The sequence below is a fragment of the Asparagus officinalis genome, chromosome 6 (genome assembly GCF_001876935.1).
Source record: "Asparagus officinalis chromosome 6, Aspof.V1, whole genome shotgun sequence".
NCBI classification, from domain to species: domain Eukaryota; kingdom Viridiplantae; phylum Streptophyta; class Magnoliopsida; order Asparagales; family Asparagaceae; genus Asparagus; species Asparagus officinalis.
In genome coordinates this window covers 46,872,330-46,899,252 of record NC_033799.1, presented here as the reverse complement: position 1 = coordinate 46,899,252, position 26,923 = coordinate 46,872,330, and the positions used below count along the sequence as shown (strand labels likewise).

General features: G+C 35.4%; 2 protein-coding genes and 1 long non-coding RNA gene across 3 annotated transcripts; 1 reads left to right on the top strand and 2 right to left on the bottom strand.

Annotated features, from left to right (window-relative positions):
* On the top strand, positions 1,987-6,840 carry LOC109845112. Its single transcript, XM_020414318.1, has 2 exons — positions 1,987-2,177; positions 6,372-6,840. Exons 1-2 carry the CDS (start codon positions 2,140-2,142, stop codon positions 6,763-6,765), a joined length of 432 nt encoding a protein of 143 aa, XP_020269907.1. The 5' UTR covers positions 1,987-2,139; the 3' UTR covers positions 6,766-6,840.
* On the bottom strand, positions 7,796-9,315 carry LOC109845440 (protein FAR1-RELATED SEQUENCE 1-like). Its single transcript, XM_020414691.1, has 3 exons — positions 8,497-9,315; positions 8,277-8,402; positions 7,796-8,055 (listed from the first exon to the last, which is right to left on the bottom strand). Exons 1-2 carry the CDS (start codon positions 9,279-9,281, stop codon positions 8,324-8,326), a joined length of 864 nt encoding a protein of 287 aa, XP_020270280.1. The 5' UTR covers positions 9,282-9,315; the 3' UTR covers positions 7,796-8,055; positions 8,277-8,323.
* Positions 9,338-12,017, bottom strand: LOC109845442. The gene is made up of 3 exons (XR_002248359.1): positions 11,655-12,017; positions 10,046-11,070; positions 9,338-9,959 (listed from the first exon to the last, which is right to left on the bottom strand). It is a non-coding gene; the product is annotated as an uncharacterized LOC109845442 (long non-coding RNA).

The window sequence follows — 26,923 nt, the reverse complement described above, 5'->3', positions numbered from 1 at the left end:
CTATTTAATATTAGTTCATCAAATCTTTGATATTCCTAAATAAATTATTTAAACCATTGAAATGGCTATTAGGAAATTAAGTCCCCCTTAATTCATAAAGCTGTCCTTATGTAACTCAATTCTCGTAAGTCATTCCAAACTAGCCTCTGTAGGCTGTCTAAAAATTACTACAGATAGCTTATCCCCATCAAACACCGATGATGAAAGTTACAATCTGACGATTTCCAGAAGGTTACAATTTGAAGACTTTCACGTAGATCGATGAAGGTTATAATCTGACGACATTCACAACAATCGATGAAAGCTCTAATCAACAGCCTTCACAGTCAACATCGGGAGTTACAATCTGACAACTCTCATATTTTCGAGCAGCCAAGGCAAAGATCACTCAACAATGGTCTTTACAACGCTCTACAGAAGAAGCTATAAGTCATTAGCTCCTTCTAAAACGCAGAATTCACCTTCGCGTTTTAGTTATTGAAACGCAGATGACCCCCCGTGTTTTCAACCCTCAGCAAACAAAACGCGGGCGACCCTTGCGTTTTTCAACATCCAGCGGGTGCCCAACTCCGCGTCTCCACTCTAAAACGCGGAGTTAGGGTCCTGAACGCCAACTTGAGCGTTGTTTGACTCATTCAACATGAGCTGAACGGTTCCAAAACCGTTTCCCACGATTTGGGGGCAGTTACACCCCACTTAGGAGTGATTTAAGGGGCGGTTACCCCCCTTAATCCCATATAAAAACGAAAAAAACTCAACTGAGTTGAAGGTCTGAAGGGCTGGCGGATTATCTTGGGATCCTTGAACATTTTCGGACCTGAAGAGCAGCAAAGGGCACCTCCTCTTTGATCTTTCGATCCTGGGGGCTTGGCAGCAAAGAAGATCATTCATCCTTCGGCTGGAGCTTTGGAGATCGGCAATAAGAGCTTCTTCATCCGTGGCTTATAACCGACTTTCGGTTAAATCAACTTTTCCATAAAGTTTCAAACTCATTCAGAGTTATCAACTCATTAAGAGTTTCAAACTTGGCTTGCAAGTTCTCCACAGCGTCAAATCGTGATGAGGAGATACTGTTCCAGTGAATCAAGACATGCGGATCGTTAACGGAGAGCAAACTCGACGCGAGGATTCGAGGGAGGCACTCCATCACCACCGTGAAGAACTCAGAATTAAACAAAGGGGAAAATCCAGATCATTCTCTTCTCTTTTGTAATCAGGAAATCCAATTGTAATTGAGATTGAGAGGGTTGTAATCATTCTTTTTCTAAGCAGTTAGAGAGAATAAATCAAATACGATTCTTTCATTATTTTTCTTATTACAAATTTTTCACCAAACAGCCCCTAGCTCTACTTGCTACCTATGGTCTTAATGGATGAACTAATCTACTCCTCTATATAAATAGGAGAACCCAAAATTTACTATTCATGTTACAGTAAATACTATAGTAATACTACTGTAGCAACATGAAATAGCAATTTTAAAAAAATCGTTGTAGCACACGCGGATACTGTAGCATCTTAGAAATTTGTAGCAGCGCCGGGATCTGTAGCAACAAAAAGTTTAAAAACATTACTATAGCATTAAAAATCGAGATTACTGTAGCAGAAAGAAAAATGATATGTCGTGCTTTGCACGGTGTTCACAACTAGTTTCAAAGTAAACTATGAAAACTGGGGGTCCTTGTAGAAGTTTCAACGATCAGAAGTGTTCACAACTAGTTTCAAAGTAAACTATGAAAACTGGGGGTCCTTGTAGAAGTTTCAACGATCAGAAGGGCTAATCTCAAACTTCTTTACAAGATTTAGGGGACAAATATCTAACAAGACCCAATAAACTAATGAACCTCACATCACATGGGCGTTAAACGAGGCACAATAATGCTACTCTCTCATGTGCACTTTTTTTATTTTAATTTTATTTTAATTAATTAATTAATTTATTTGGGTATAAAGAGGGCCTTTCACGCGCAGTCTAAATTTATTAGCTCCCCACTATCCAAAAATCAACCCTATCTTCTCCTTCCTCCAGATTACTCATCAGATTGGGGGAAATAAGAACCCAACCCTGACCCTTGACGAGCTCACCGGTGATGATATGAAGGACGACGACGATGAAGAGGACGGAGGCAGTAGCAACAGATGCTTACGCTGGGTTGGGAGGTATTGGAAATTATCAGGTGAGAGGTTTTAACTGAGAAATTGTTGTTGCTTGAAGAAACCCTTAATTATTAGGTTAATTTAGATATATTTCCTTTTAGAAATTAGTTTTGTTGTTTCATTAGAACGTTTTATTGGCAGGAGCAATATTGACACTAATTCTCGCTTTCTAATTTTTAAGGTCTAATTTTAAGGAACTGACTGCAATATTATAAATTCTTATTTAATTAGAATATTAGAATAGTGCATTAGATTGCAAATTTTACAATGATACGTTTTTTCCGCGCGATTATTCTTTGGAATTTTCAATGATACGTTTTTTCCGCGCGCAGTCGGTTCATATGTTTATGTTATGTAGTTTCCTGATGTTTCTCATGTGAATTTATGTGACTGGGTTCTCATTCGCAACGCTTTAGGTTGATTTACTCGTTGAGATATAATTGGTCGCTGTGACAACATCATGCTCAAAACATGAGAACCCTGTATAAAATTAAAAATCACGCCACATTGGGGCTAAATTTACCCATAAGTTACTTACTCGCGTGGCAGCACTACTGCTTCTAAAATTCATAAGTTTGAATTATATGTCAAATTAAGCAAGCAGGGCAGAGCAGAACTATCATTTTAGGGCTTGTTTGGATTGAGGGGAATAAGGATGAAGGGAAGTTAGGGGAATCATTCACCTCCATTCACTTTGTTTGGGAACAGTTAGGAGGTGAAGTTATTCACCCTAGTTCCCATTGGTTCATCCCCTAATAGTATAAAATTTGTTACCCCCCAAATTGGGGTGTAACCAAGGGGAAGGGAACTCCCTTCCCTTTCCCTCCATTCTCTCACCTAGTTTCCCTTAACTTCCCTTCACCCCCTGCAAATCCAAACAGGTCATTAGGAAAAATTGCTTGGAGGAACTAAATATAATTGGGCCATGCATCCTCACTCCCAGCCTAAGAACCATAACCCAAAGCCCTTATACAGAAAAATAAAAGTAACTAACTACCAAAAGTGTACAGACCCAATACCCATATAACTGCATTCTCAAATTACCCTTCTCAATTTAAAACTGTACTATTCCCACAATCCCTTTCTGAGCGCTATTATCGAAACCCTCGTCGTCCGCAACAAACTTTCTCAGTTTCGAACCCTCTTCCTCTCAACGCCGCCGCCGCCAACAACCCTTTGGAAATCCTTTGAATCGTCTTCGGCGACTTCGTCTTCGTTTTCTTCGACTCCGCCTCCGTCTTCATCGTCTTCATCAAAAATATTCAATCACACACAAATTATCGACAACGGTACACATTTCTGTAACCGTTCTTTTGAAGCTTTGATGAGAAAATATTCAATCACACACAAATTGTCGACTCCTTATCACCTCCAAACCAGTGGTCAAGTAGAGGTCACAAACAGACAGATCAAACAAATCTTAAAAAAATAGTTATTAGTTAATCATAACAGAAAAGATTAGTCTGTAAAATTATGTGATGCTCTGTGGGCATATAGAACAGCTTTAATCATAACAGAAAAGATTAGTCTGTAAAATTATGTGATGCTCTGTGGGCATATAGAACAGCTTTCAAAATCAATTTGGGGATGTCACCATACAGACTGGTGTTTGGGAAAGCTTGTCACCTACCAGTAGAGTTGGAGCATCGAGCAATGTGGGTAATAAAATAGTTAAATTTTGATTCAGACTCGGCAGGTAAGAACAGATTGCTCCAAATAAATGAGTTGGAAGAAATTCGAAATGATGCATACATAAACTCAAAAATTTACCAAGAAAAAACTAAGATTTTTCATGACAAATCAATTTTACGAAAAAATTTCTCTCCAAGATAGAAAGTTTTATTATACAATTCAAAATTGTATTTTTTTCCTGGGAAATTAAGATCAAGATGGACATGTCCATTTATTGTAAAACAAGTTTTCTCACATGGGGCTGCCGAGATAGAAAATCCTAAAAATTGTGACATTTTTAAAATTAATGGTCAACGTCTAAAACCATTTTTAGAATTTTCTACACTCGTAGAGGAGGAGGTATTGATTCTCTATGAACCACATTGTTTGTAAAAAAATAAATAAATAAAAAGAATATAAATATATATTATATTATATATATATATATATATATATAATATAAATATAATATTATATATATAATATATATATAATATAATATATAAAGGAAAAAAAAAGAATATATATTTCCTCATTTTGTTTTTCACTTAATAATAAGTAAATATATAGTAAATATATAACACCTTTTGTCTTCACTATTAAAAACAAAATCGGCCATATTCCACTAGCCCGTAAGAAAAAAAAAGAAAAAAATGAAGAAAAAATTGTAAGGGGAGGCTGTTGTTTTATGAACCACATGGTTTGTAAAAAAGAAAGAAAAAGAATATATAATATATATAATATATATAATAATATACTATATATACTAATATAATATATAATATATATATTATAATATATAATTATATCAGGCGCCTTTCTCGCTATGCACCGCGTATTTCGCGCATTGAGGTGATTTTGGGTTTTTTCGCAAAAAAACTCTGCTAATTGACTTCGAACACGTGACCGTACTTGGGGATTGAAAGATGGGGTTTTTTTGCAAAATGTCACCGAAAGCATCTCTCTTAAAACCCTCTCATGACCACTCTCGTTATCCCCAAAATCAAATCCCCATCACCGACTTCCCCCAAATCCATCCCCGTCACCGCTGACCGCGACCCCATCACCGCTGGCCGCGACATCCCAATCTGAGGTCTGAGAGGACAGCACATACATCGGAGAGGAGGCCAGGGCGATCGGTGCAGGTGAGTTCGATGGAGGTGTGATCTTTGGAGGGCACAACGCCGACCCCATCACCGCCGGCCGCGACATCCCAATCACTGACAATATCCCCCGCTTTTGACAACCCCATCACCGCCGGTCGCGAGATCCCCCAACTCAGGTCGCGAGGAGGAGGATTCAGAGGCGTTTGGACAGCGACGGGTCGCGACGAGGTATCACATTCGATTCCAGAATCTTCAAACCCTAAACCCTAATTCATGTATTGTTTGATTGAGCTAGGCTTTTTATTTATTTATTTTGGTGATTTGTTTGAGATAAATAAGTTAATGAAGTGAGAGCACAATGGTATGTTCCAATTTAAGTGTTTAGTGCGTAGGATAAATAAGTTTGATTGAACACAATGGTATTGGGTATCAATTTGGGTAGTCGAATTAATGAGATATTATGCATTTAAAAAACCCATTGATCTCGTCTTGGAGCAATGCTATCAAAATTTAACCAGGGGTACGAGACTTTTAAAAAAAAAAACCCTCTAGAGTCTGTACGCAACAATAAAATTATAGGGGTACCAAGTGCGAAAGAATGATACTATATGGATGTATGTGAAATTAACTCTTGAAAATAAATATCAAATTGAAGATTGTGTCATGTTACTAAAATATCAACTTTAGTAGACGACCTGATCTTCGATATGATTTATGAACGTCAAAATTCAAGAGTACTAATCTATACCCCCCTGCACTTCATATACATTGCCTTCAACAAATAGCCTTCAACAAATATAATAAATATTGCATATAGAAACCAAAGTAAAAAATGTACCTGAAAGCAAAAGTTATACATCGTGGGAGCTGACCCCTTCAGGCTTTGAAGATAAGGTTCCCTTTTAATTGCAATACTATAGTTGTTTGTTAATGATAAAAGAGACACGTTAATCCCACTTGTGGATAACAAGTAAGCCTGAGGGCACTTTCCTCTCTGTAATCTGATCTTAAAATTATCTTTAAGGGCAACTCCCAAAGCTTATAGCTATTTGTTTAGATGGTACCTTTGTCGATATACTATTTGTAGAATCTTATCCTTATTACAGCTGACAAGCACTTCAACTATCTTTACCAAAGTTGGTAAGACCAATATTAATGTCATGCTCATTTATCTATTTAGTACACATTGATGAACGTTGGTTATGATTTTATATAACAAATTCTTGTCTAGATAAGTTAATGAAGTGAGATCACAATGGTATGTTCCAATTTAAGTGTTCAGTGCGTAGGATAAATAAGTTTGATTGAGCACAATGGTATTGGGTATTAATTTGAAAGTATTCAGTGCGTAGGATAAATAATTACTTTTTTTAACTTTGCTTGCTAACTGATCATTTGTAAAAATTTTGTTTACCCTCTAATTTGGGGTATTTTCAGGTTATCCATGGCTAGGAAAAGTTTTTATGTTGTGAAGAGAGGTCGACGATGTGGTAGTTTTAATAATTGGGAGGAATGCAAATCTCAGGTAGATAAGTTCCCAAATGCCTCCTACAAAGGGTATGCAACATACGAAGAGGTTTTGATTGAATGGGAGAAGCACACACTCGCTCGTGATTCAGCATCCAGCTCGAGGCCTGTCCAAACATTTGTTTATGCTCAAGAACAAAGATATCCAGTGAGCCATAATCTGGATGTGGACAAGGAAAAACATGGGGAAACTTCTATTTTCTCTATCTATGCTTTTGTATTAGGTTCATTGTTTACAATATTAGTATTTCTAGTATGTATCGTTGCGGTATTTGTTGGTTTCTCCATTGCAAAAAACATGTGATGTAATTTGTGGCTGAGCTTACATTGGTTGGATAAACTTACATAATTTGGGGAATCAGATATTATTTAAGGAGTTCTCGGGAGTCTAATTGTATTCATTTGGAGCTTGCATTGGTTCATTACTTTCTTTGAACTGACATGTTTGCTAATCTGACATGTTTGTTGCCCATCTTTCAAGTTTTGCTCGTGCCTTCCTATGTTTTGTATAAATGAGTCTTGTTGTTCTGTTTTTACTTTTTTCACTCATTTTGTGTGAAACTAGTGATATCTGCTTCCTCATATGAGTTTTTGTTGTTCTGTGTATCAGGTGCACTGCATTGAGATATGAGAACATGTAGCTGTGTGGTTCTTCATAGTTGTTTGGATAATAATCCTATAACCGTGAAACTTCTGTTAATCATAAGTAAATGATCTTTATGCCATGGGAGTGCTTTCTATGTTTTAATGATATGTATTGGCTGAGTTATCATGTCTTGTTGCTTTTCAATTTATTATTTTTGTATGCTAATAATTATGGCAGAAGGCACAAATCATCACAAATTAGTAAATGAAATCTGCACCTTGAACTGGAAATGAAATCTGCACCTTGAAATCTGCAAATTAGTAAATGAAATCTGCACCTTGAACTGGAAATGAGACAGAAGGCACAAACCACACTTTCTGCTGGAAAATGTTGTAGATTCACCCACAAAGTATATACCATTTCATTAAATCTCTAAGAAATAATTCAAACTGATGACATAACTTTGTATAGCTCACTACCTGCTTGCCATATCAAAAAATTACAAGCAAAAATTTCCTTTATACTTCCTGGGAGCACAATAGCACTTCGCACTGCATGCAAGAAACATCCTTCCCCACTGAGGCTTCATACTTCCCATATCAATCCCTTAGTAGATTATACAAACATTATCAATTAATCTACAGGCTAAAATGCACATTGTCAAGAAAAAGATCAATTCACTCCGCTTGCAAGAAATATTCCTCACCACAGAAATTTCCACACTTACCATACAAATTCACCAGCAAAATAAACAAACAATTCTCTGCTAATCAACATGCTAAAATGTGCACCTTACGAATTAAAAGACCATACAAATTCATTAGCGAAACATACATTCTCAACTAATCAACAGCCTGAATTGCACCTTGTCAAGAAAATAAATCCCATCAAACAATCAAACATAGTTTAGTTACTACAGCTATTATACATCAAGTAGGAGACAACAAATTCCTGCATCTATCTGAATCAAACATCACGTCTGTAAATTTTCATTCTTGAATACAGTACCTGCAAGGAGCGTGCAACAAGTATACATCAGATGTAATCTAATTTGTAGAGTTAGAAGGAAATATGGATATTTCATGTAATAAATCTGAAACAGAAGGTAACACTTGGATGATGAGCATGTCATTAAAATGATATGGATATTTCATGTAATAAATCTGAAACAGAAGGTAACACTTGGATGATGAGCATGTCATTAAAATGACCAATAGATATCACAGTACCCATATGCACTAAATCTGGCAAAAAAGAAGCATGTAGAAGACCGTCTTCATAGGAGCACATCATCCCCATCTTCACTTGATGACCCATTACCCTCTTGCCAATTTGTATCACCGCATATAGAAGACCTACATTATAATGAAAATATACATATATACACCAAGGGGATAATCGAAGGTGAAGAATAAGAAAGGCTTAAATAATAAAAGAATTACTACTTACGGATTTGTGAGTGCCGGACAATTTCGCTTATCATATGATTGGCCTACTTTACCACACCCGTGGCAACGTCTATCTTTTTTATTTTTTGCTCTAGCCATTGCTTTCTCTTTTCCTCCCTTCAACCTTTTGCCGCACCCTTTTGCTCGCACTTGATCGGGTTCATTGAAACTATTTTGAAAAGTACAAGAATCCTGCACACTAGTACCATCATCCATTAAATTACTACTCATTTGATTATTTTTCTCGTTGAAGCTCTTTGCAACCGTGCAGCCACTAACCATGTGGCTACTAAGAAATTGGTCGATTTGCTCATTAATGATACACACTCCATCGGTAAACATCTTCCTCGTTTCTTCACATACAAGGGACTTGTCAACTAATTCCAAAGATGATTGGATAAATTGACTCCGCGTTAAAAGATAAGAATTGTCAGGGCTTATCTGCATGCCTTTATCATCATACACTGTCCCCAATTTTGCACACTTAGTCCACCTCTTTAAGATGTATTTATTAGGCAATATTTCAGCATCAATTTTCATCAAATATGATATAATGTGTGTACATGGAATTCCGGCGCTTTCGAACTTTTTACAACTACAAGAAACCAAATCCAAGTCCTTGTCGTAAACAATTTCACGGACTTTACTTGTTGCGAGCTTCTTTCTTTGAATTTGATACACACTCTGATTGTCGGTTGCCCTAACAAACTGCAACTTATAGTTAAAGCTGTCACACACTTCAGCCTCAAACTTGTAATAGATCTCATTCGTGTAAATATCAACCATTTGCTCCAAAAAGTCAAGATTTATTCTAAGTTTAGGTTTCTCAATCAAGTCTTTGTGATCGGCCATCAACTCCTCATGTCGTTGGCGCACTAATCCCCTGCCAAACTGTATCATAAAATCAACCAATGAATTATTCTTCGAAACAAATTTCTTGAAGACTGCATGTCCACTTTCTGCTCGTTGACTACTTGACATGTCTGCTGAGAAAATGTGATTAACATATGCAGGAATTCATCTTGACCGAAGTTCATATTGGTCTTGCAACCACTAAGTTTAGGTTTCTCAATTACATCTTTGTGATCGACCATCAACTCCTCATGTCGTTGGCGCATTAATCCCCTGCCAAACTGTATCATAAAATCAACCAATGAATTATTCTTCGAAACAAATTTCTTGAAGACTGCATGTCCACTTTCTGCTCGTTGACTACTTGACATGTCTGCTGAGAAAATGTGATTAACATATGCAGGAATTCATCTTGACCGAAGTTCATATTGGTCTTGCAACCACTTATTTTCTTCTAACCCACTTTTCTTAATCAGACTTTCCCATTGTAAATCAAATTCTTCAGGAGTCTCTGATTTCCAAATGCAAGCCGAGAACTCACTTTTATAAATACTATACTTCACTGCATCAATTTTCTCAGAAAACTTCATTAATATATGCCAACTACAATACCTGTCAAAAGAATTAAATAAAGTGTTAAAAAGAAAGACTATGCATATAAATATTTTTTTTTTAATAATATGTACAAACTATAATACCTGTGAAAAGTATTTGGAAGAACAAGAGGGAATGCCTTAGTCATAGCTGGGTCTTGATCGGTAATAATCATCTTCGGGGCACCACCAGGTATACTTTCTAAAAATTGATTAAATAACCATACAAAATCATCAACGCTCTCATGATTCAAAAATCCACAAGCAAAAACAATTGTTTGACCATGATTGTTAACCCCCATTATTGGTGCAAATATAAGGCCATAGTGATTAGTGTTATAAGTAGATTACAACATCACCGAAAAAATTGTAAGCCCGCCTTGATCTTGCATCGGACCAAAAACAACGAGTAATCTTTTGTTCCTCATCAGCCTCAATTTGAAAAGTCAATGAGGGATTCTTTCCTTGTTCTAATTTTAAATACTCATAAAACATTTCTCTATCGTGCCCCTTCATATCAGCACGTATATCCCTTTCATGATTATACAAATCTCTTTGAGTGCACCCAATATTTTCTATACCTCCAGATTGTACTCCAAGAAAACTAAATTGTTGATGCTGAGGTATATTCACCATGGAGAGTTGTTTAATTAAAGACTTTGTTGCAGCTGAAACGTTACGATGGGACCTCAAAAGATGAACCTCTGATGGTGTTGATAGCGGGTGACTGTGCTCCTCATTAAAAACAGTAATAATGTATTTTTCGGAGTTTGATTTTAAAACTGCAATTTTAGCAGTACAATCCTCAGCTAAGCTTCCTCGACGTCTTTTCTTTCCAACATCCGCGATTTTTAAAGATTTTCCTTGTTTAAAACAAACATACTTCTTCCTTCTTATTTCACAACTTCCCGGCTCTTTCTGAGTAGTCCAAGACCTTACACTAAACCCAGCTGCTTTAGCATAAGCATTGTAGAATGTCACAACATCATCTATTGTGTCAAATTCATGCCTCTTTTTTGGCCTCAACTCATCTGATACTTGAGGAGTATATATCAAATCATCGTCGTCCAAGTTTACTTCATTAGCTTCAGTGCCCAAGTTTTCCATTTCTCACAAAAATTGTAATTGACCTATAAAAAAATGGAGGCAATCTGAAACAGAAAATAATATAGGGAAAAAAGACTTAATTTTCGACATTAGTACCTAGTTCTTTTCTGATCGCATAAAAATGAAAACCCCCCAGAACTATATAAATGTGAGTTGGGGCTTGATGGTTACCTGAGTTGGGCAAAAAAATGATCCTGGCTACGCCACTGCTTATAAAGTATCGTTATTTCAAACTTATTACCCATATGGTTTTATTTTTGCAGATAGGCTTCCGGGGTTAGTTTTTTACTATTTTATTCTCAAGTAGATTTGCTAATTTTACCCTGGGGCAATATATTCATTAACAAAACTTGTAATATTCATTAACAAAAAATGTACAGGTAAGTGATTATTCATTAACAAAACTTGTAATATTCATTAACAAAACTAAAAGGAAAAAAAGGGAAGTTGATGATTGGCAGTCAAAACTGTTGTTGACAATTGATGAGTATTCACCATGGTTTTACATAAACTCCAACACTTTACTTCAGCTGAAATTGCATTAGAAAAAGGAGAGGTTGAAGCATTTGTCGAAAATAGGTAAACAAATTTGGGGCTTGATGGTTACCTGAGTTAGGGGATCTCGAGATCGAGCTCGAGGGAGTTAGGGATAATCAGTCACGGTCGGCGGAGTTGGACTTAATCGTCGTCGGCATCGGATGAGTTGGGGAAGTCGGCGGTCTCAGACGTCGTAGTCGTGGCAGAGGAGGCGGTCTCAAATTTTGTAGTCGTGGGGTTCGTGGTGGTGAGGTGGATCTGGGGAGCTCCGGTTGGAGATGGGTGATTTGGGAGATCGTCGGCGTTGGAGATGGCGGATTGGAGATGGAGGGGGAGCTCCGATTGGAGATGGAGGAGGGATTGGGGATTTTTTCGGAGAGAGAGAGAAAGATTTTGGGTCACGAGACTTGAAGATCTCGCTGATGTTGGCTTGGATTTTCGGTGACATTTTGCAAAAAAGCTCCCTCTTTCAATCCCCAAGTACGATCACGAGTTCGAAGTCAATTAGCGGAGTTTTTTTTGCGAAAAAACCCAAAATCGCCTCAATGCGTACGAATCAGTTTCATTCCATCTCCCCAAAACCCGATTTCCCCCTTTCTAAAACCCTAATTTCACCCATCAAACTTATACGGAATCAAGACCACTTGGAGGGATTTTTCTTCAATTTCTTGGGCTTCTTCATCATCTCCCCAAGGTATATTTTCTAACTTGATCTTGTAATTTCATTTTTTTTAATTTTTGAATGAATACATGGATGATCTAGTGGATGAATCATAAATAGTTTTGGATTATTATCATAGTTTGGTGTTGATTCATGATAAAATTTGATCAATTTGACAAATTGAGGGTATAATTGGGATTTTGTCCAAAATCCAAAAATTTGGGGGGTTTATACAAAATCCAAAAATTTCTTAGGGGGTTTTGTGCAAAAAAACAAAAATTTGAACTTGGAATTCAATTGAGGATATCTTGTAAAAAAATCTAAAAAAAAATTGGGAATAGTTTGTGTAAAAATCGAAAATTTTAAAAATAGGGTGTTTTATGCAAATCCAAAATTTCTTGGGGGTTTCATGAAAAATACGAAATTGGACTTTGGGATGTTTTGTGCCAAACCAAAAACTTTCAGACCTTCAACTTGGGTATTTTACCAATAAATTCCAATTAAAATTTGAATTTGTGATGTTTTGTGCAAATTTCGAAAATTCAAATATTCATAGTTCAACTTATGAAATATGAGTAATTGGTCAAATAAAAGTTAAAATTGGGTTCTTCTCACATTCGAAAATTTGTATTGGATAATTGAGAATGTTTTATTCAACATTTATAAGGTTTGGCTGATAATTGTCATATCAACATGTATGCTTCACCGATCAAGTTATCAAAATTTTGACAATTTTTTGTTCTAAAAGAATAATTTTGAGGATTTTTTTTTGTCAAAACAAAATTTTGATAACTTGAAATTAACTCATATTGAACAATTTATAGCTAATTTTTTTTTAAAAAAAAACTTGGAATTTTGTTATTAAAATGTCATTTTTTTTTTCTTTGTAGATGCCCCCGAGAAAGAAATCCCGAGCAAGTTCATCATCCTCTCAAGATCATTTTGATACCGATGTAGATAGACCCACAATTTTAGCCAGAATTGTGGGTCTTAATGTTCATTTTGAGAGAGGTTTTCAGATGAGTGCTTTACAGACATATCAATCCACAATCACCATGTTAACTGCAGTAGGTCTTAGGAGCATGATGACTAAACCCCTAGAGAAAGCAAACATTTCATTAGTCCATGAGTTCTATTCTGGATGAGAAATTAATCCAGATAGAGAATTTTTAGCTTTTTCTATAGTGAGGGGTGTTAGGGTTGTTTTCGATCTTTCCACTATCCGTGCTACCCTTGATCTTGCAGAACCACCCACTGATGTACCAGATTACTTCCACTTAGCCTCTACATTACAGCCTGGTACACCAGAATACAATAACATGTCTACAACCTTGTGTGGGAGGATCTTTACATCTAATTTCGGTTCAGGAAATCTCAAACCAAAATACAGATTGCTTAATCTTTTCCTACACTTTGATTTAAAACCCACCACTGCATATTCTGTCATTACCCCCCACGACATTCTTCTTTTTTTTTGGATAACCACTGGTCAGCGGTTTGATGTAGCAAAGATTATATTTGTATGGATGCACTCATCAGTGGAGGGCGTGTTGGATTGGGTCAAGACACAGTCTGCATCACGAACTCAGATTTACCCCTATTTCATCACTAGACTCTGCCATAGATTTCATGCTCCGGTATTTGCAAAGGATAGGTTAGAAGCAGGGAAGGGGTTACTAAATGATCAGACTGTGAGGAGGAGCATTTCAGGGCGAGATCAGTCCGGTCCTTCAGGTAGAGAGCCTCCTCAGCACCAGTCAGATACACATGACCCCATTCGAGCGGAGATGGATAGGATGCGGAGTCGTATGGACAGGATGCAGATTCAAATGCACAGGATGCAGCGTCAAATGCACGGGATGCATGGTCAGATAGGCTACTCAACCGAGACATTGACATATTTGGCAAGAGGATGGCAAAGAGAACATGGAAATACAGATGGACCTGCACGTGAGCTTCATAGTTTTATCACACCATTTCAGCCAGATGATTTCCCAGGAGAGGATGAGGCGGGACTGAGTTCAGCAGCTGTCGCTGATGATGTGGATGACGATCTATCAGGAGATGAGCAGTGAGGGATGTTCTTTTTATTTTACTCAGTCTTTGATTTTTATTTCGGCATGTACTTATTAAACTGTGATATTTTAGATATTATTGTCAGTATTTGCCTTGAGGACTCTGCAAAATCTGGGTATGGGGGTGTAAGCTAGTTAGCCTTTTGTTTATATTTTCCTAGCTAGTATTTTGTTTCAGTAATATTTTTTTTAGCATTTATCTTTCGTTAGTTTTAAGTAAAAAAAACTTGCCAATTAATAGAGTTAAGTAATAATTGATCTAATTGATAGATTTTTAAATATTCTAATTCCTAGTTAGTGATATACTCAAGTTTACCTTTTATGATAACTCCAAATAAATTTTTTAAGAAATAATTTTTCAAAGTAGTATACTTTACTTAAGCCTTAACTTAGACTTTTAATTAAAAATAATGAAATTTTTGCATGCTTAACTTAGCGTTGAAAATATTTTTCAGGTTATCTTGATTTACACATTTTTTTCAGACTATATATATAGTTACACACATATATATTAAAAAAATTAACCTTATAAAAGAAGAGTGCGGAAAATGGACACAAAAAAAAAACTCTTAAATTCAAGGTGATTCTATCTTATAAAGCCTAAGTTGACTGAGTAATTAAGCCCAAAGAGTATCTCTATACTTAATGACCTAAGCCCAATTGGGTTAGGATTCATTGGCCCAAAACTCGTTAAATAGTCACTTAGAAAGCCCAATTAAATAGAAAAAAATCACCAAGAATTAAAGAGTGAATATATATATATATATATATATATATATATATATATATATATATATATAACACTAACCATTTTTTTATATATATTGTTATTTTGTATATATGGTCTTGAAAAATAATTTTTGATCAAGAGACTTGAAAGTTATTTAAAACAAAGAGTTAGCATGTTCCTTTCAAAAAATTTAAATTAAATTTCTAAGATTTGACTTGGTTTTGTATTGCTATAATGAGAACATTTTCTAGGGAATTTACCTTGGAGTTATATATAAACTTTTTTTCTTGAGTATTAACTAGCTTAAATTAAGATGTATAAATATATCAAAGAAAATTAGTTATTTACTAACTTCTTTAACTTGGCAAGTTGACCGAATTTTGTGGGTATATTCACTGTAAATCCTCACGAGACTTATAACTAGTCCACTAGGGTAACGTAGGGGTTTAAAGGTTTGCTGTATGCGCTAAATACAACTGCGATTCTTGCGAAAGTGAGTTAGGATTTTCTTTTTATTTCCTTGCTAGAGGACTAGCAAAAGTTTAGGTGTGAGGGTATTTGATAATCATATTTTATTTTAATTTTATACCCTTATTATCTATTTTATATGAATAAATATACCACTAATAATTGTTTTTATCTTTAAATGCAGGTTAATGAAGAATAAATCCTAAAAATCTCATCTCTCAACAAAGGCCCCTTGATTTAATAAAGAAAAGCCTAAAGCTAAAAAGAAGAAAAAAAATGGCAAAGCCAAAGCCAAAAAGAAAAAAAATGCCAAAGTCCAAAAGCCCAAGCCCAAATACAAGAGGAGCTGCGAACATCACACTGGAGAGGACCTCACATCGATGCCAACATCGATGGGGACATCGATGCCAGCATCGATGCCCGTATCAATGCCAGCATCGATACGCCTATCGATGCTGGCATCGATACCATCGGCCAGGCAGTTACAATCCAAAGGCTTAAATTTGTTGTATTTGGATAAGATTTCAATCCAATGGCTCTCATTCACTAATGTTTACTATAAATAGGGGTAGAGAGTGAGGGGTTAGAGGTGTGAAAAATTTTGTAACTCTATTTGGAGAGGAGGGTTACTCTTAATTGAGAAGAACTTCCAAATTTGTAATTTTTGTTACAATTAATAAAAAAAAATTCTCCACTTCAAATCTTCTTCTCTTTGTTGAATGATGATGATGGAGATGAAAAAAAGTTTGAAAGTTTGCAATTCTTTTATTTTTCTCTTTTATTTCTTTTTAGTAATTTCTTTATTATTGTTTATTAGTTAGATTTACATTCATGCTTGTAGTGTAGATTTATTTTCTTGTCTTTTTATTTCTTTTTGGACTTTAATTTGTAGAGTAGATTTATTTTCTTGCATTTAATTTTTGTAATTTATTTTGTAGTTTAGATTTTAATTCTTTGTAGTTAGATTTATTTCTTGTTCATAGTTTAGATTTTTTTTTCTTTTTATTTTTGTAATTAGTTCTTTTTCTTCTTACTTTTATTTCTTAAGATATGAAATTAATTCTTGTAGGAATCTTAGAATTGTATGAAACTAGTCTAATTTCTTTTATATTGTATGAATTATTCTCTTGTACTTAAAATATTCATGTTTAGGATAATCAACTAGAAAACTAATTGGTAGAAGAAGAATTTGATAATCTATGCTTATCTTAAATGGTTTGATAGGTTATGCTTATGAATTCTAGGATTACTATCTTGTTGTTGTTCTTACCATGAATTGTAATTTTGACTTAGATGATAATTTGATAGGTTATACTTTTCTTAAATGGTTTGATAATCTATGCCTAATAAATCTAAATTAAAATATGACAAAAAGAGAATAGTTTGTATTTAATAATTAAGATTGGCTAGTGGATTCAATTCTAGATTTCTCATATCTTTAATTAACCCTTCCATCTTTTATTTTCTTGATTTTTCTCTTTCTTGCTTTTTATTCTATTCTTTGATTCTTACTTCTCTTCGCTCAAATTCAATTTATTGTTACTTGCACATATTCAAAACAATCACTCTCACTCATCATAACTCTCACATTTATTCTTTAATTCTATTTTGTCACGCTCAAAACGTAAGAACCAATTCTAATAATCTCTTAAAATCACCTTCCTCGTGGGATCGATAACTTTTTATACTATAACTTGATCAATTGTGCACTTGTAATTTTGGTACATAATTATATCGCATCAGTATCCTCTATATATAGTAGAACTGGGATAATTGGTAAAGTGGGATAATTTTTAACACTGGGATAATTTAGTGGAACAACGATGGATAATTCTTGAAGCTGGATAATTTGGTAGGATAATTTGGTGAGATAATGATGGATAATATTATGATGGGGATAATTTGATAGGATAATTTGGTGGGGTTAACAGTGGGTATAAATTATTATTATTAATAATTGTATATTAAAAATAATATAAGATTGATAAGCAATTGATTACTCTAGTAATAACTATAAAATATAATACAATAAAGCATCACTATTCATCTCAAATAATAAAATATTTTACAACTAAATCAAAATATAAATTCCTAGAGTGACTCGACTCCCATCATCCCACATGACATCTGCCATAGAATTTCTCCAAGCTCCCGCATATGCTCGTTAAGTCTGTTGAGTCTGTAACTCATCTTCTTCAACGGAGTCATCATCTGTATCAGCAACATTTCGTGGAGCTTCTAGTGGAAGATCATAAATGTCGAAGTCATCATTTGTATTCTCTAATCTTAAAAAGTTATGCAATCCTATGCATGCAACGAACATCTTTATTTGTGTGGCATACGGAAAACCTGGATGTTGGCTCTTGAAAATAGTGAATCTAGACTTAAAAACTCCAAAGATGCACTCGACACAATTTCTAAGAGACGCATGCCGATGGTTAAAAACTTCTTTTGAATTTCGTGGTCGTTGTCGATTATTAGCAGGGCCTAACTCTAAAAGATGGTACCTTTGACCTCGGTATGGAGCAAGAAATTGTACCCTATTTGGATAGCCACAGTCAACTAGATAAAATTTATCTGCAAACAAGAATAATAATATGAATGAGAAAAAAATATTATAAAACTAAAAAATATTTTTTAATTGATAGAATACTATGTAAAAATTATTACTCTGTGGAAGCGAAAGTCCATAAGGTCTACTCATTGCATCCTTCAAGACTCTTGCATCATTAGCAGAACCCTCACACCCAGCTAAGACATAAATGAATTTGAGATCAAATGTGCAAGTTGCCAAGACGTTCTGAGAGAGAAAACCATGTCTATTTCGATAGGGCGTCTGATCTATGTTATACACCATGCACGGTATATGAGTCACATCTATTGCACCGATACAGTCCTGAATAATCAATGTGTTAGACCATCTCAAGTGATGTGTGTAGGCCGTGCACGCATGTGTGCACATGTGTGTGTCTATGTGTGTGTGTAAAATCTAAAGCAATAATAATTACCTTGAAATAAGGCCAAAAGCAAGATTATGATTTAACCTTATCAGGTGGATCAGTAAGGGGTGATTCCATCAAGCATGATGCTAAAGATACCAAGGCTTGTAATGCTTTATTGAAACATACACTGATGGTCCATTTTGAACGATCAAATCTATCAGTTGCAACAGAGTATCGTTGATTTTGACTAACTGTGAGAAGAAAAATAGCAATCATCTCCTCAACACTAATGTGGTACGTGTCTTGTAAATGGCCCCGCTCTATTGTAGGCATTAAAAAATGCAAAATTTCAAAATATAAGAAGGATGGTCAGGAAGACGAACCTCGTCTCAATCAGAGACGAGGCTCATCGTTTAGTGAAAATCAACCTCTAGAACGCAGGTCGTCGAGCATTAAAACTCAACAACAAACAGTAAAGCTCGTCATTGGAAACGAGGTTCGACATTCATCTTCGAAAGATGAGGTTCATCAGTAAAGATAAAGCTCACGTCGGACTTGAAGCTCGTCAGCGAAGATGAGGTTCGTCTGAGGGAAAGTCACCAGGTTTACTACGCAGTTGGACCCAGCTATCGAAGACGAAGTTCATTGGCAAAGATGAAATTCGTCAGACGAAGTCAGTGAAGACAAAAATCGTCAGAAGAAGCCTATGTACTGCAAAGTATACTTTGTAAGACGAATCTCACTGCGTATCGAGTCTCGTCTTACATAACAAACCCCGTTTCAATTAAAGACAAGGTTCGTTGTCCACGAGAGATTTAGCTGTAACGGCTTCGAAGACTCAGTCAGCCACGTGGGCTAATCTTTGGGAGCACGTTATGGCGTGCGCTGCATTGAAGGAGGCAGTTACGCCCCTCTACCCGTGATCTTAGCCATGGATGGCTATAGAGGAAAGGGTTGGAGATTTTCAACTTGGACTTCAAGAAGCATAGAAGATCAGAGTTTCTGCGTACAGATCCGGAGTTCGAACTTCGATTCTAACCGGCTAACGAACGTCAGAAGCTCCAGCAATCTTGTTCTGATCGTCAACGGGAAGCAATCTCGACTCGAGCATCGGGGAAAGCATCCTTTCGCCACCAAGAACCAACGTTAAACAAGGAGGAGTTGAATTAATCTTCTCTTCATCTGTAATCGAGAGAGTGTGTGAGCGATTGTAAGGGTTTCGTACCAAGTGATCGAACCCAGTTTTCTTAAAACTAGAGAATCAATCCAACTTTAACTTTTCAACCCTACATCTATCAAGATATTGCATAACTTCATGAAGCAATCTGGGTACATGCGGTAAATTCTACGAAAATCTTGTGGATGATTATCCATCTTGGACTGTAAGTATGTGAGACCAAGATCTATAATACCACGTCGAGGACTTTGAAAATTAAGCATATTTGTTATGAACTCCTGTGATAGACATCCTGATACCTTTGTGATCAGATCTGCAGCCTCAGCAACTAATTCGATTACGCGAATCAAAAGATTATCATCGAAGTCTTCATGATGAAAATATAAAATGGGCAAATTTTGAGCTTCCTCCATCCTATTAAATAATGTAACCAATGAAATATAATCAATTTACATGAAACTTATGTGCATAGGAAATAAATAAAGCACTCTATTATTAGCACACAATGGGACTGATAACAAAGTAGCAATCAATTAAACAATGTTGATATGTATGCTAATCATTAATCGCCAAACTATTGAAAAATAGAAGAAAAACATAATATTGCACTACTCTGAGCTACACAACATACAAGAATCATTTGTTGGGATGATACATATAATAGAAACTTCATCCATTAAATTGAAATAAAATTGATCCTAAAAATACTTTCCAAATCTTAAAAAAACATGACATTATCCCAAGATCCACCTACTCAATGAAAAATAGTTTGACAATATGAAATTCCACATAATCCTAACACCATAACAAATCTTAAAAATATATAAATATCCTAAACTTCTAAATTATTGCCTCTAAACATCTCCAAAGAAATTAGAATCATAATCTTTACCATTTGGATCAAAATTGGCTTGAGTCTAATCCTTACCATCATTTATTATCTCACCGGTCAACCTAAAATGTAGAAACTCATAGCGGTCTTTTGTATCCATGTAAATAAAGGCATCCTTCATGTCCTGTGAGATATTATCACTGAGTATATTCCATTTTTGTGGCTTAGCCAATTCAGAAGTAGACATAACAACATCAACCCATTCTTTATTCCGACCTTTTCTTATCTTCCTCAACTCATCAACTAACTAATGAAAAGATTTACCTACAGTGACAACTCCATCTCCTACCTCTTGCAACGATAACTGGGAAGATGCAGAGGATGTGGCCGCAGTACCAATTGACCCATGCCTTCGTTTACCATTATTCAGAGTGGATGGTCTAGAACTAGAAATTGGCACATTATCACTGGGAACGGTGGTAGCATGTTGCATATCTACAGTAGCATCTCCTCCATCTGGATATTCCTTCTCAGCATCAGCACCAAGTATGTTATCCCCAACCACTTCTTCTAAGCGTGCTTCATCCAAGCCATCAGGACCTAAACCTATAGCTTCTCTGCCAAAAGCGTCATGGTCTCCGCATACCATCAGTATATCCTCAAAATTCTCAAAAAGTTTATCCTTAAGATTTGGAGTATTTGGACGTGCCTAAAACATGACATATGAAAATAATTAATATTATGTTCAAATAATACCTAAAACATGACATATGAAAATAATTAATATTATGTTCAAATAATATATATGAAATAACATGACATAAACCAACCTCTAAAATGTCATTCCACACTTTTATTATGTTCAAATAATATATATGAAATAACATGACATAAACCAACCTCTAAAATGTCATTCCACACTTTGTCGGAATAAGTAAATTTCTGTGTGCTAGGGTCCCAACCAAAACCATAGTTATTTTTCATCAGGATCTCCACAGGTGCAATCTTTCTCTTATATTGCTTTATCTTGTTCATTACATGATTATATTTAAAATCTTTTCCAAAATTTTCAACTAGAGGGGTATCACATTCCTCATAATCACATGCTTTTAAAACTGCCATTTGCTTGTTTATTTCCATTCTTAACTTCCTCTACTAACAGTCTAAGCAATTCATTAGCCTCTGCTTCAGTCCATATCATATAATCCATCATTGCTCTTTTCTGTCCCTCACTTCCTAGACCTCGAAATATTTCTTCTTGATCCTGACTCTGTGATCTTATGTCCATCCTATAACAAATTCAAAAAAAAACTTTTCAAAATCACAAATATGGACTTGGATTAAAATATAAATGCATATGAAATTGTCAGCAATATTGGTGATGGCAGACAAAACTTGATGGTGAGCATAGTGAGCTTGAAGTTGCGCAAACTACAACATAAACTTGATCATAACAGTGACATTGGCTTTTATGTATCTGTTTCATGTGAACCTATTACAAGTTATTGTGCACTAGGTCCTGATATCTAGTAATGCTTTCTAAACGCATTAAACCATAAAAAAACTTCTTCAAGGGTATACACTTAAAGAAGCTAACATGTTCCCCTTATCTGATTTGCAACTCTATAAATATTTTGAATAATTGTTATTTCTTAGCTATGTGGAAAACATCTTTTTTTTGCAGGTAATATTTGTGCCATGCTATGTTTCTTATGTGCATATAACCAACCCCTTGTTCCAATTTTAAATTACCAATTCATTACAATTATAAAATAACTTCAAAGTTCAGCAATGGTGAGATGAGGTGAAGAATTCAAAGGGAGGAAGGGCTAAAGAATCACCATACATATTGCACTTAGAATTTTTACCACACTCGCTTTATTTATACCACACTCGCTTTCTTACACTATTATGCAAGCATCATATTCTATTGCAAGATTCTAATGGCTGAAGACTGAAGAGACAATGAAGTTCGAAGAGATTTGAAACTAACAATCTCTGACTTGGAGGTAATATGAACTAACAATGAATTAATATGAGAGATCACCAACCAAGCTAATTTGAAGCAGATATAACACAGAGTATTACCTAAATATAGATCATATTCATTGAACTTATGATAAGTCTACAAGAAGAAAAAGGGAAAATATGGGTGCCAGTACAAAGGCTTAAACCATCTCTGATCAAAATTATGACTAAAAGCAATGTTTTTTGTCCGAAATTCAAATCTCATAACATCAAAAAGAAAGAAAAATAAGCATTTTTCAACCATTAACCCTTTGGACCAATCTCATCATGATCGCTGAAACCAAATCATCAAACAAATGAAATGTACACAGGAATCATCCATGATCGCTAAAATTTCACATAGACATTACTTTGACTAAACATATGATCGACTTCGTTTAAAATCCAAAGTATCTGAACTTGTGGATGGCACCGGAGGAGTTGTTGAAGTCGGAGAAGATGACACGACAGAGAAATTTTCTGGAAACTAACCGAGAGGGAAGGAGGCGGAGTTTCACTTTTTTTCCCAATTGTATTCTTTCCAATGTGTGAGATAATTTGAGAGAGGATAACTTATGGCTATATATATATGTAGTATAATTAGTGGGATAATTATGACCAATTATTCCAATTCTAATTCTAGTAGAATTCTACTTGACTAACGCACCAAAAAAATAATACATTTCTAGTTCTACAAAAGTTTTACTTAACTAACACTATAAAAAATATTTTATTTTATAATTCTATGTGACTAACACCTTAAAATTATATCCTACAAATTATCTAAGTTCCAATTTTAAGTTCTAGTTGACTAACCCCTCTTTGAGAAAACACAAAACAAAAAACAATCCCAAGACACATTATCAGAGCCCCCTGAAAACAAATTCCAGTTTCTTCTCCTCTCTTCTTAAAGTAACACTGGTATCAGAGCTCAGCCATAGAAATATGTTCCTCTACTATCCTCCCCACAAAAAAATAAAGTCCAATCCCATCAAAACTTTGCCCAAGACTGTTCCTCGAGCTGCGTCTCTCTTTTTTTTTCCCACTACGAAGTGCATCTCTGCTTTTCTCTTGTACAATAATTTTTTTATTCAAAAACCAAGTTTGATGGAATTTTGTCATAAGAAATGATAGAGGTACACTCTAAGGCACACCACCAACCACACTCCCTCTCTCTACAGTGCAGGGAGCCCCACGTGTGATTTTTTAAAAAAATTACATGTGGGGCCCACTGCACTGTAAAGAGAGGGAGTGTGGTTGGTGGTGTACCTTAGAGTGTGTCTGTAGCGCCTCTTTTTTGTCATAGCCTTTTTTCCCTCAAGTTTTGAAGTCAAAGCCTACAACCTAGTTACCAGCCCACGTGATCTACTCCTCAAACCAATATTTTTTATTTTTTTGAACCGTTGCATGTGAATTACTCTAGAGTCATTTTTTATTATTCATTTTTTGTGAGAGTCCCTCTTCATAAAAGCCTTTTCAAATAAGACCCAATTTGTTACTTCAATATCCCGGCTCGACAACAAGGTTCAGGCAATTGCACTTTCAATTGCTGATCTCAACTTGATTTGCTGCTATTCCACACATCCGTATAGAAGCCCATTAATTACCAACTTCAACCTCGTTGCGACCTCCGATCAGAAACGATACCAAAACTTCGAGAAGTGATTCTTCGGTCAAGACCAGTAAGTGACGATCTCCCTCTAATTGGAGCTTTTTTTTCAACTCACAAGAATCATGTTCATATTAATTTATTTCTTTTTTCATTCACATAGTGTGTGTGTGTGTGTGTGTGTGTGTGTGTGTGTATTAGCATTAATTAGTAGTACACATATCTAATTTTATTTTTAATTGGAAAATTAGTTTTAGTTCTCCACCAAATGGCTAGTAAACTTATTCTATCAGAACTAGAAAATTTTGACAAATTTAATGACAATAATTATGATATGTAGCATAGAAATATAGAATATGCTCTTCATAACAATATCGATGATTTAATCAAAACCATTACTCCAACCCTTACTGATAAATCTACACCTGAAGAAAAGAAATGGATGAACAGTGAAAGTATAAAGATAAAAAGGCAAAAAGCCTAATGTTCATGTTCATGGAAGCTAACTTAATTAAAGTTATTGAAACTTATAACTTCTATGGACATGTGGAATGCTATAAAAGAAAAATACGACACCGTCTCTAAAGTAAACATTCAACTCCTCTTGCATAAAATATAATTCTTGTCCTATGCAAGAGGGAGACAATGCCGTAGAGCATATTAATAAGATGATTATCATGGCTAAGAACTTATATGCTGCTGAGACCGAAATCCCGTAGAGAATGTAAGTGGCAACTATATTGAATAGTCCGCCCCCTTCCTTAGCTATAGCTGCCACCACATTAAGAATGAACACTGCTATTAAATCTGTCACTGATCTTCCTATGTACCTAGTGGTAGAACATGGCTTAATAGCCAGTAGGAAAGAGCCAGAACTGAACATGGTGCAGCAAGAGATGAATTATGTCCGCCAGAGGCATAATGCTGGAAGCAATAAAACCCCAGGTCCCAGTAAGCCACAACCATGATGACCAAAATCAGAGTAGTTCAAGAAAAAGAAAGTACCCCATAAAGCCTGCTACAATTGTGGAAAGTTCGGGCATTTCAAGCCCACTTGCTCACAAGGTGAAAAGTAGGAGAATAAGGGAGGCTATAAGCATCTGGAACAAAAAGGTACTAGAAAAAGAGAATGTTGGTCCTATGGTTTTGATGATGATTTGTCAAACAATTTATAGCTAATCTATTTTCTAGTTTTTGTGGTTAGTTCTTCTCTTTACAGGTAATTCAACACATGGTAATTAAGAGTTAAAGATTCAAGTTCATGTGTGTGCATTTACCTAGGTATAACAGTAGTTTGCTTACATATATCGTATGATTATATTTAAGCTCAATATGTAAACATAACACAAGTTTGACTTTTTCTATCATACAAATGATTTTTTATCAAATTTTGTTACAATAGCTTTTATTTCATGTTTACATCTCTTTCATACCTCATAACATATATATAATGTATGCATGATATATATACACAAGTTTACAAGCCATAGTTCAATTTTTGTGTTCACGAAAAACAGGTTTTATGAACTTTTTTAAAACAGTGAGTTTTCACAAATAAAAATTGCATTTCCAAAAAATTCCTTTTCAAACATGTTTATTTTATCATTTAGAAACTTTCCCCAAAGTTTTACTAATTTTGGAAATGATTTGATATTTTTAACGTATTTTCCAAATCAGCCAAAAACCTGTATTTCAGCCTGTATCAGTTTGCGGTCGACCGCCACGGTCGACCGCCAGTAGTTCAAAGTCCATTTTTACCTCTTATTGGATCATGGTCGACCATGACGCGGTCGACCGCCTGTGTTTTCAAAGCTGTTTACTATTCTTTGTGCTTCGCGATCGACCACCAGTTTCTCACCATCGACCGCCGAACTGATGATTACTTTCCAACGGCTATTTTCTGATTTGATTCTCTGGGGCTATTTTGGTCTTTTCAATGTTATTTTGGTTGATGTCTTGAGTGGGTATAAATACCCCAGTGTCTTCCTCTTTCAATGATAGGGAGTTTGTTTTACAGTGAGTTTTCAACAAAAGATTAAAAGCTGTTTAAGAGCTGTTTAAGCTGATTTTGTTTGTTTGTTTCAAAAGAATTTTTCTACTACAAGAAGAGGCTTTCAATTCCAACTGAGGATCTTATCCTCATCATCCTCTACAGTTCTTCTTGTCTACAACAAGAAGAGGCTTTCAATTCCAACTGAGGATCTTATCCTCATCATCCTCTACAGTTCTTCTTGTCTACTGAGAAGTTTTCCTAACTCATCTTTTCATATCATCCTCTACAGTTCTTCTTGTCTACTGAGAAGTTTTCCTAACTCATCTTTTCATATAGCTTATCATTTTATATCTTAGCTATATTTATTGAGTTGCATATTTTCTATTCACTGTTATCACACACACGGTATTGAGCTTATAATATTTCCATACAATATATTGTTGGGTAGTGGTGTGTGATTTAGTGAGAGTGAGCTTCATTGTGTTCTCATTTGTTATCGAGAACAAATCATTGTATTAAATATTTATTGTGAGTATCACTTGTAATACACTTGTACACCGAGAAAAGTGTGAGGCGTGAGACGGGGTCAAATCCAAAAGGACCGGCGTCGGTTGACGAACCTAGGGAGAGGTTGTATCCGAGCACTTGAGGAGGAGAACACGGGCTAGGTTCCTACACTTAGTGTGTAAAGTGTGATTGCATAGTATTTGTTGTGTGAGAGTTTTCGGTAAACTTGTAAACGGAGTGTGTAGAAGTTCCGGCTTTCAAACCGGATTGTGATAATGGAGATCTCCTCGAGGTGAGGACCGGGGACGTAGGTCGTAGCGACCGAACCTCGTAAACAT

What these genes read in the sequence shown, in the direction of transcription:
- LOC109845112 (XM_020414318.1), top strand. Translation starts at nt 2,140, where the DNA reads ATGCTTACGCTGGGTTGGGAGGTATTGGAAATTATCAG. An exon ending in GAGGTATTGGAAATTATCAG is followed by an intron (nt 2,178 to 6,371) that starts GTGAGAGGTTTT and finishes GGGTATTTTCAG; the next exon opens with GTTATCCATGGCTAGGAAAA.
- LOC109845440 (XM_020414691.1), bottom strand. Translation starts at nt 9,281, where the DNA reads ATGGTTGATATTTACACGAATGAGATCTATTACAAGTTTGAGGCTGAA. An exon ending in TGTCCGGCACTCACAAATCC is followed by an intron (nt 8,403 to 8,496) that starts GTAAGTAGTAAT and finishes ATTATAATGTAG; the next exon opens with GTCTTCTATATGCGGTGATA.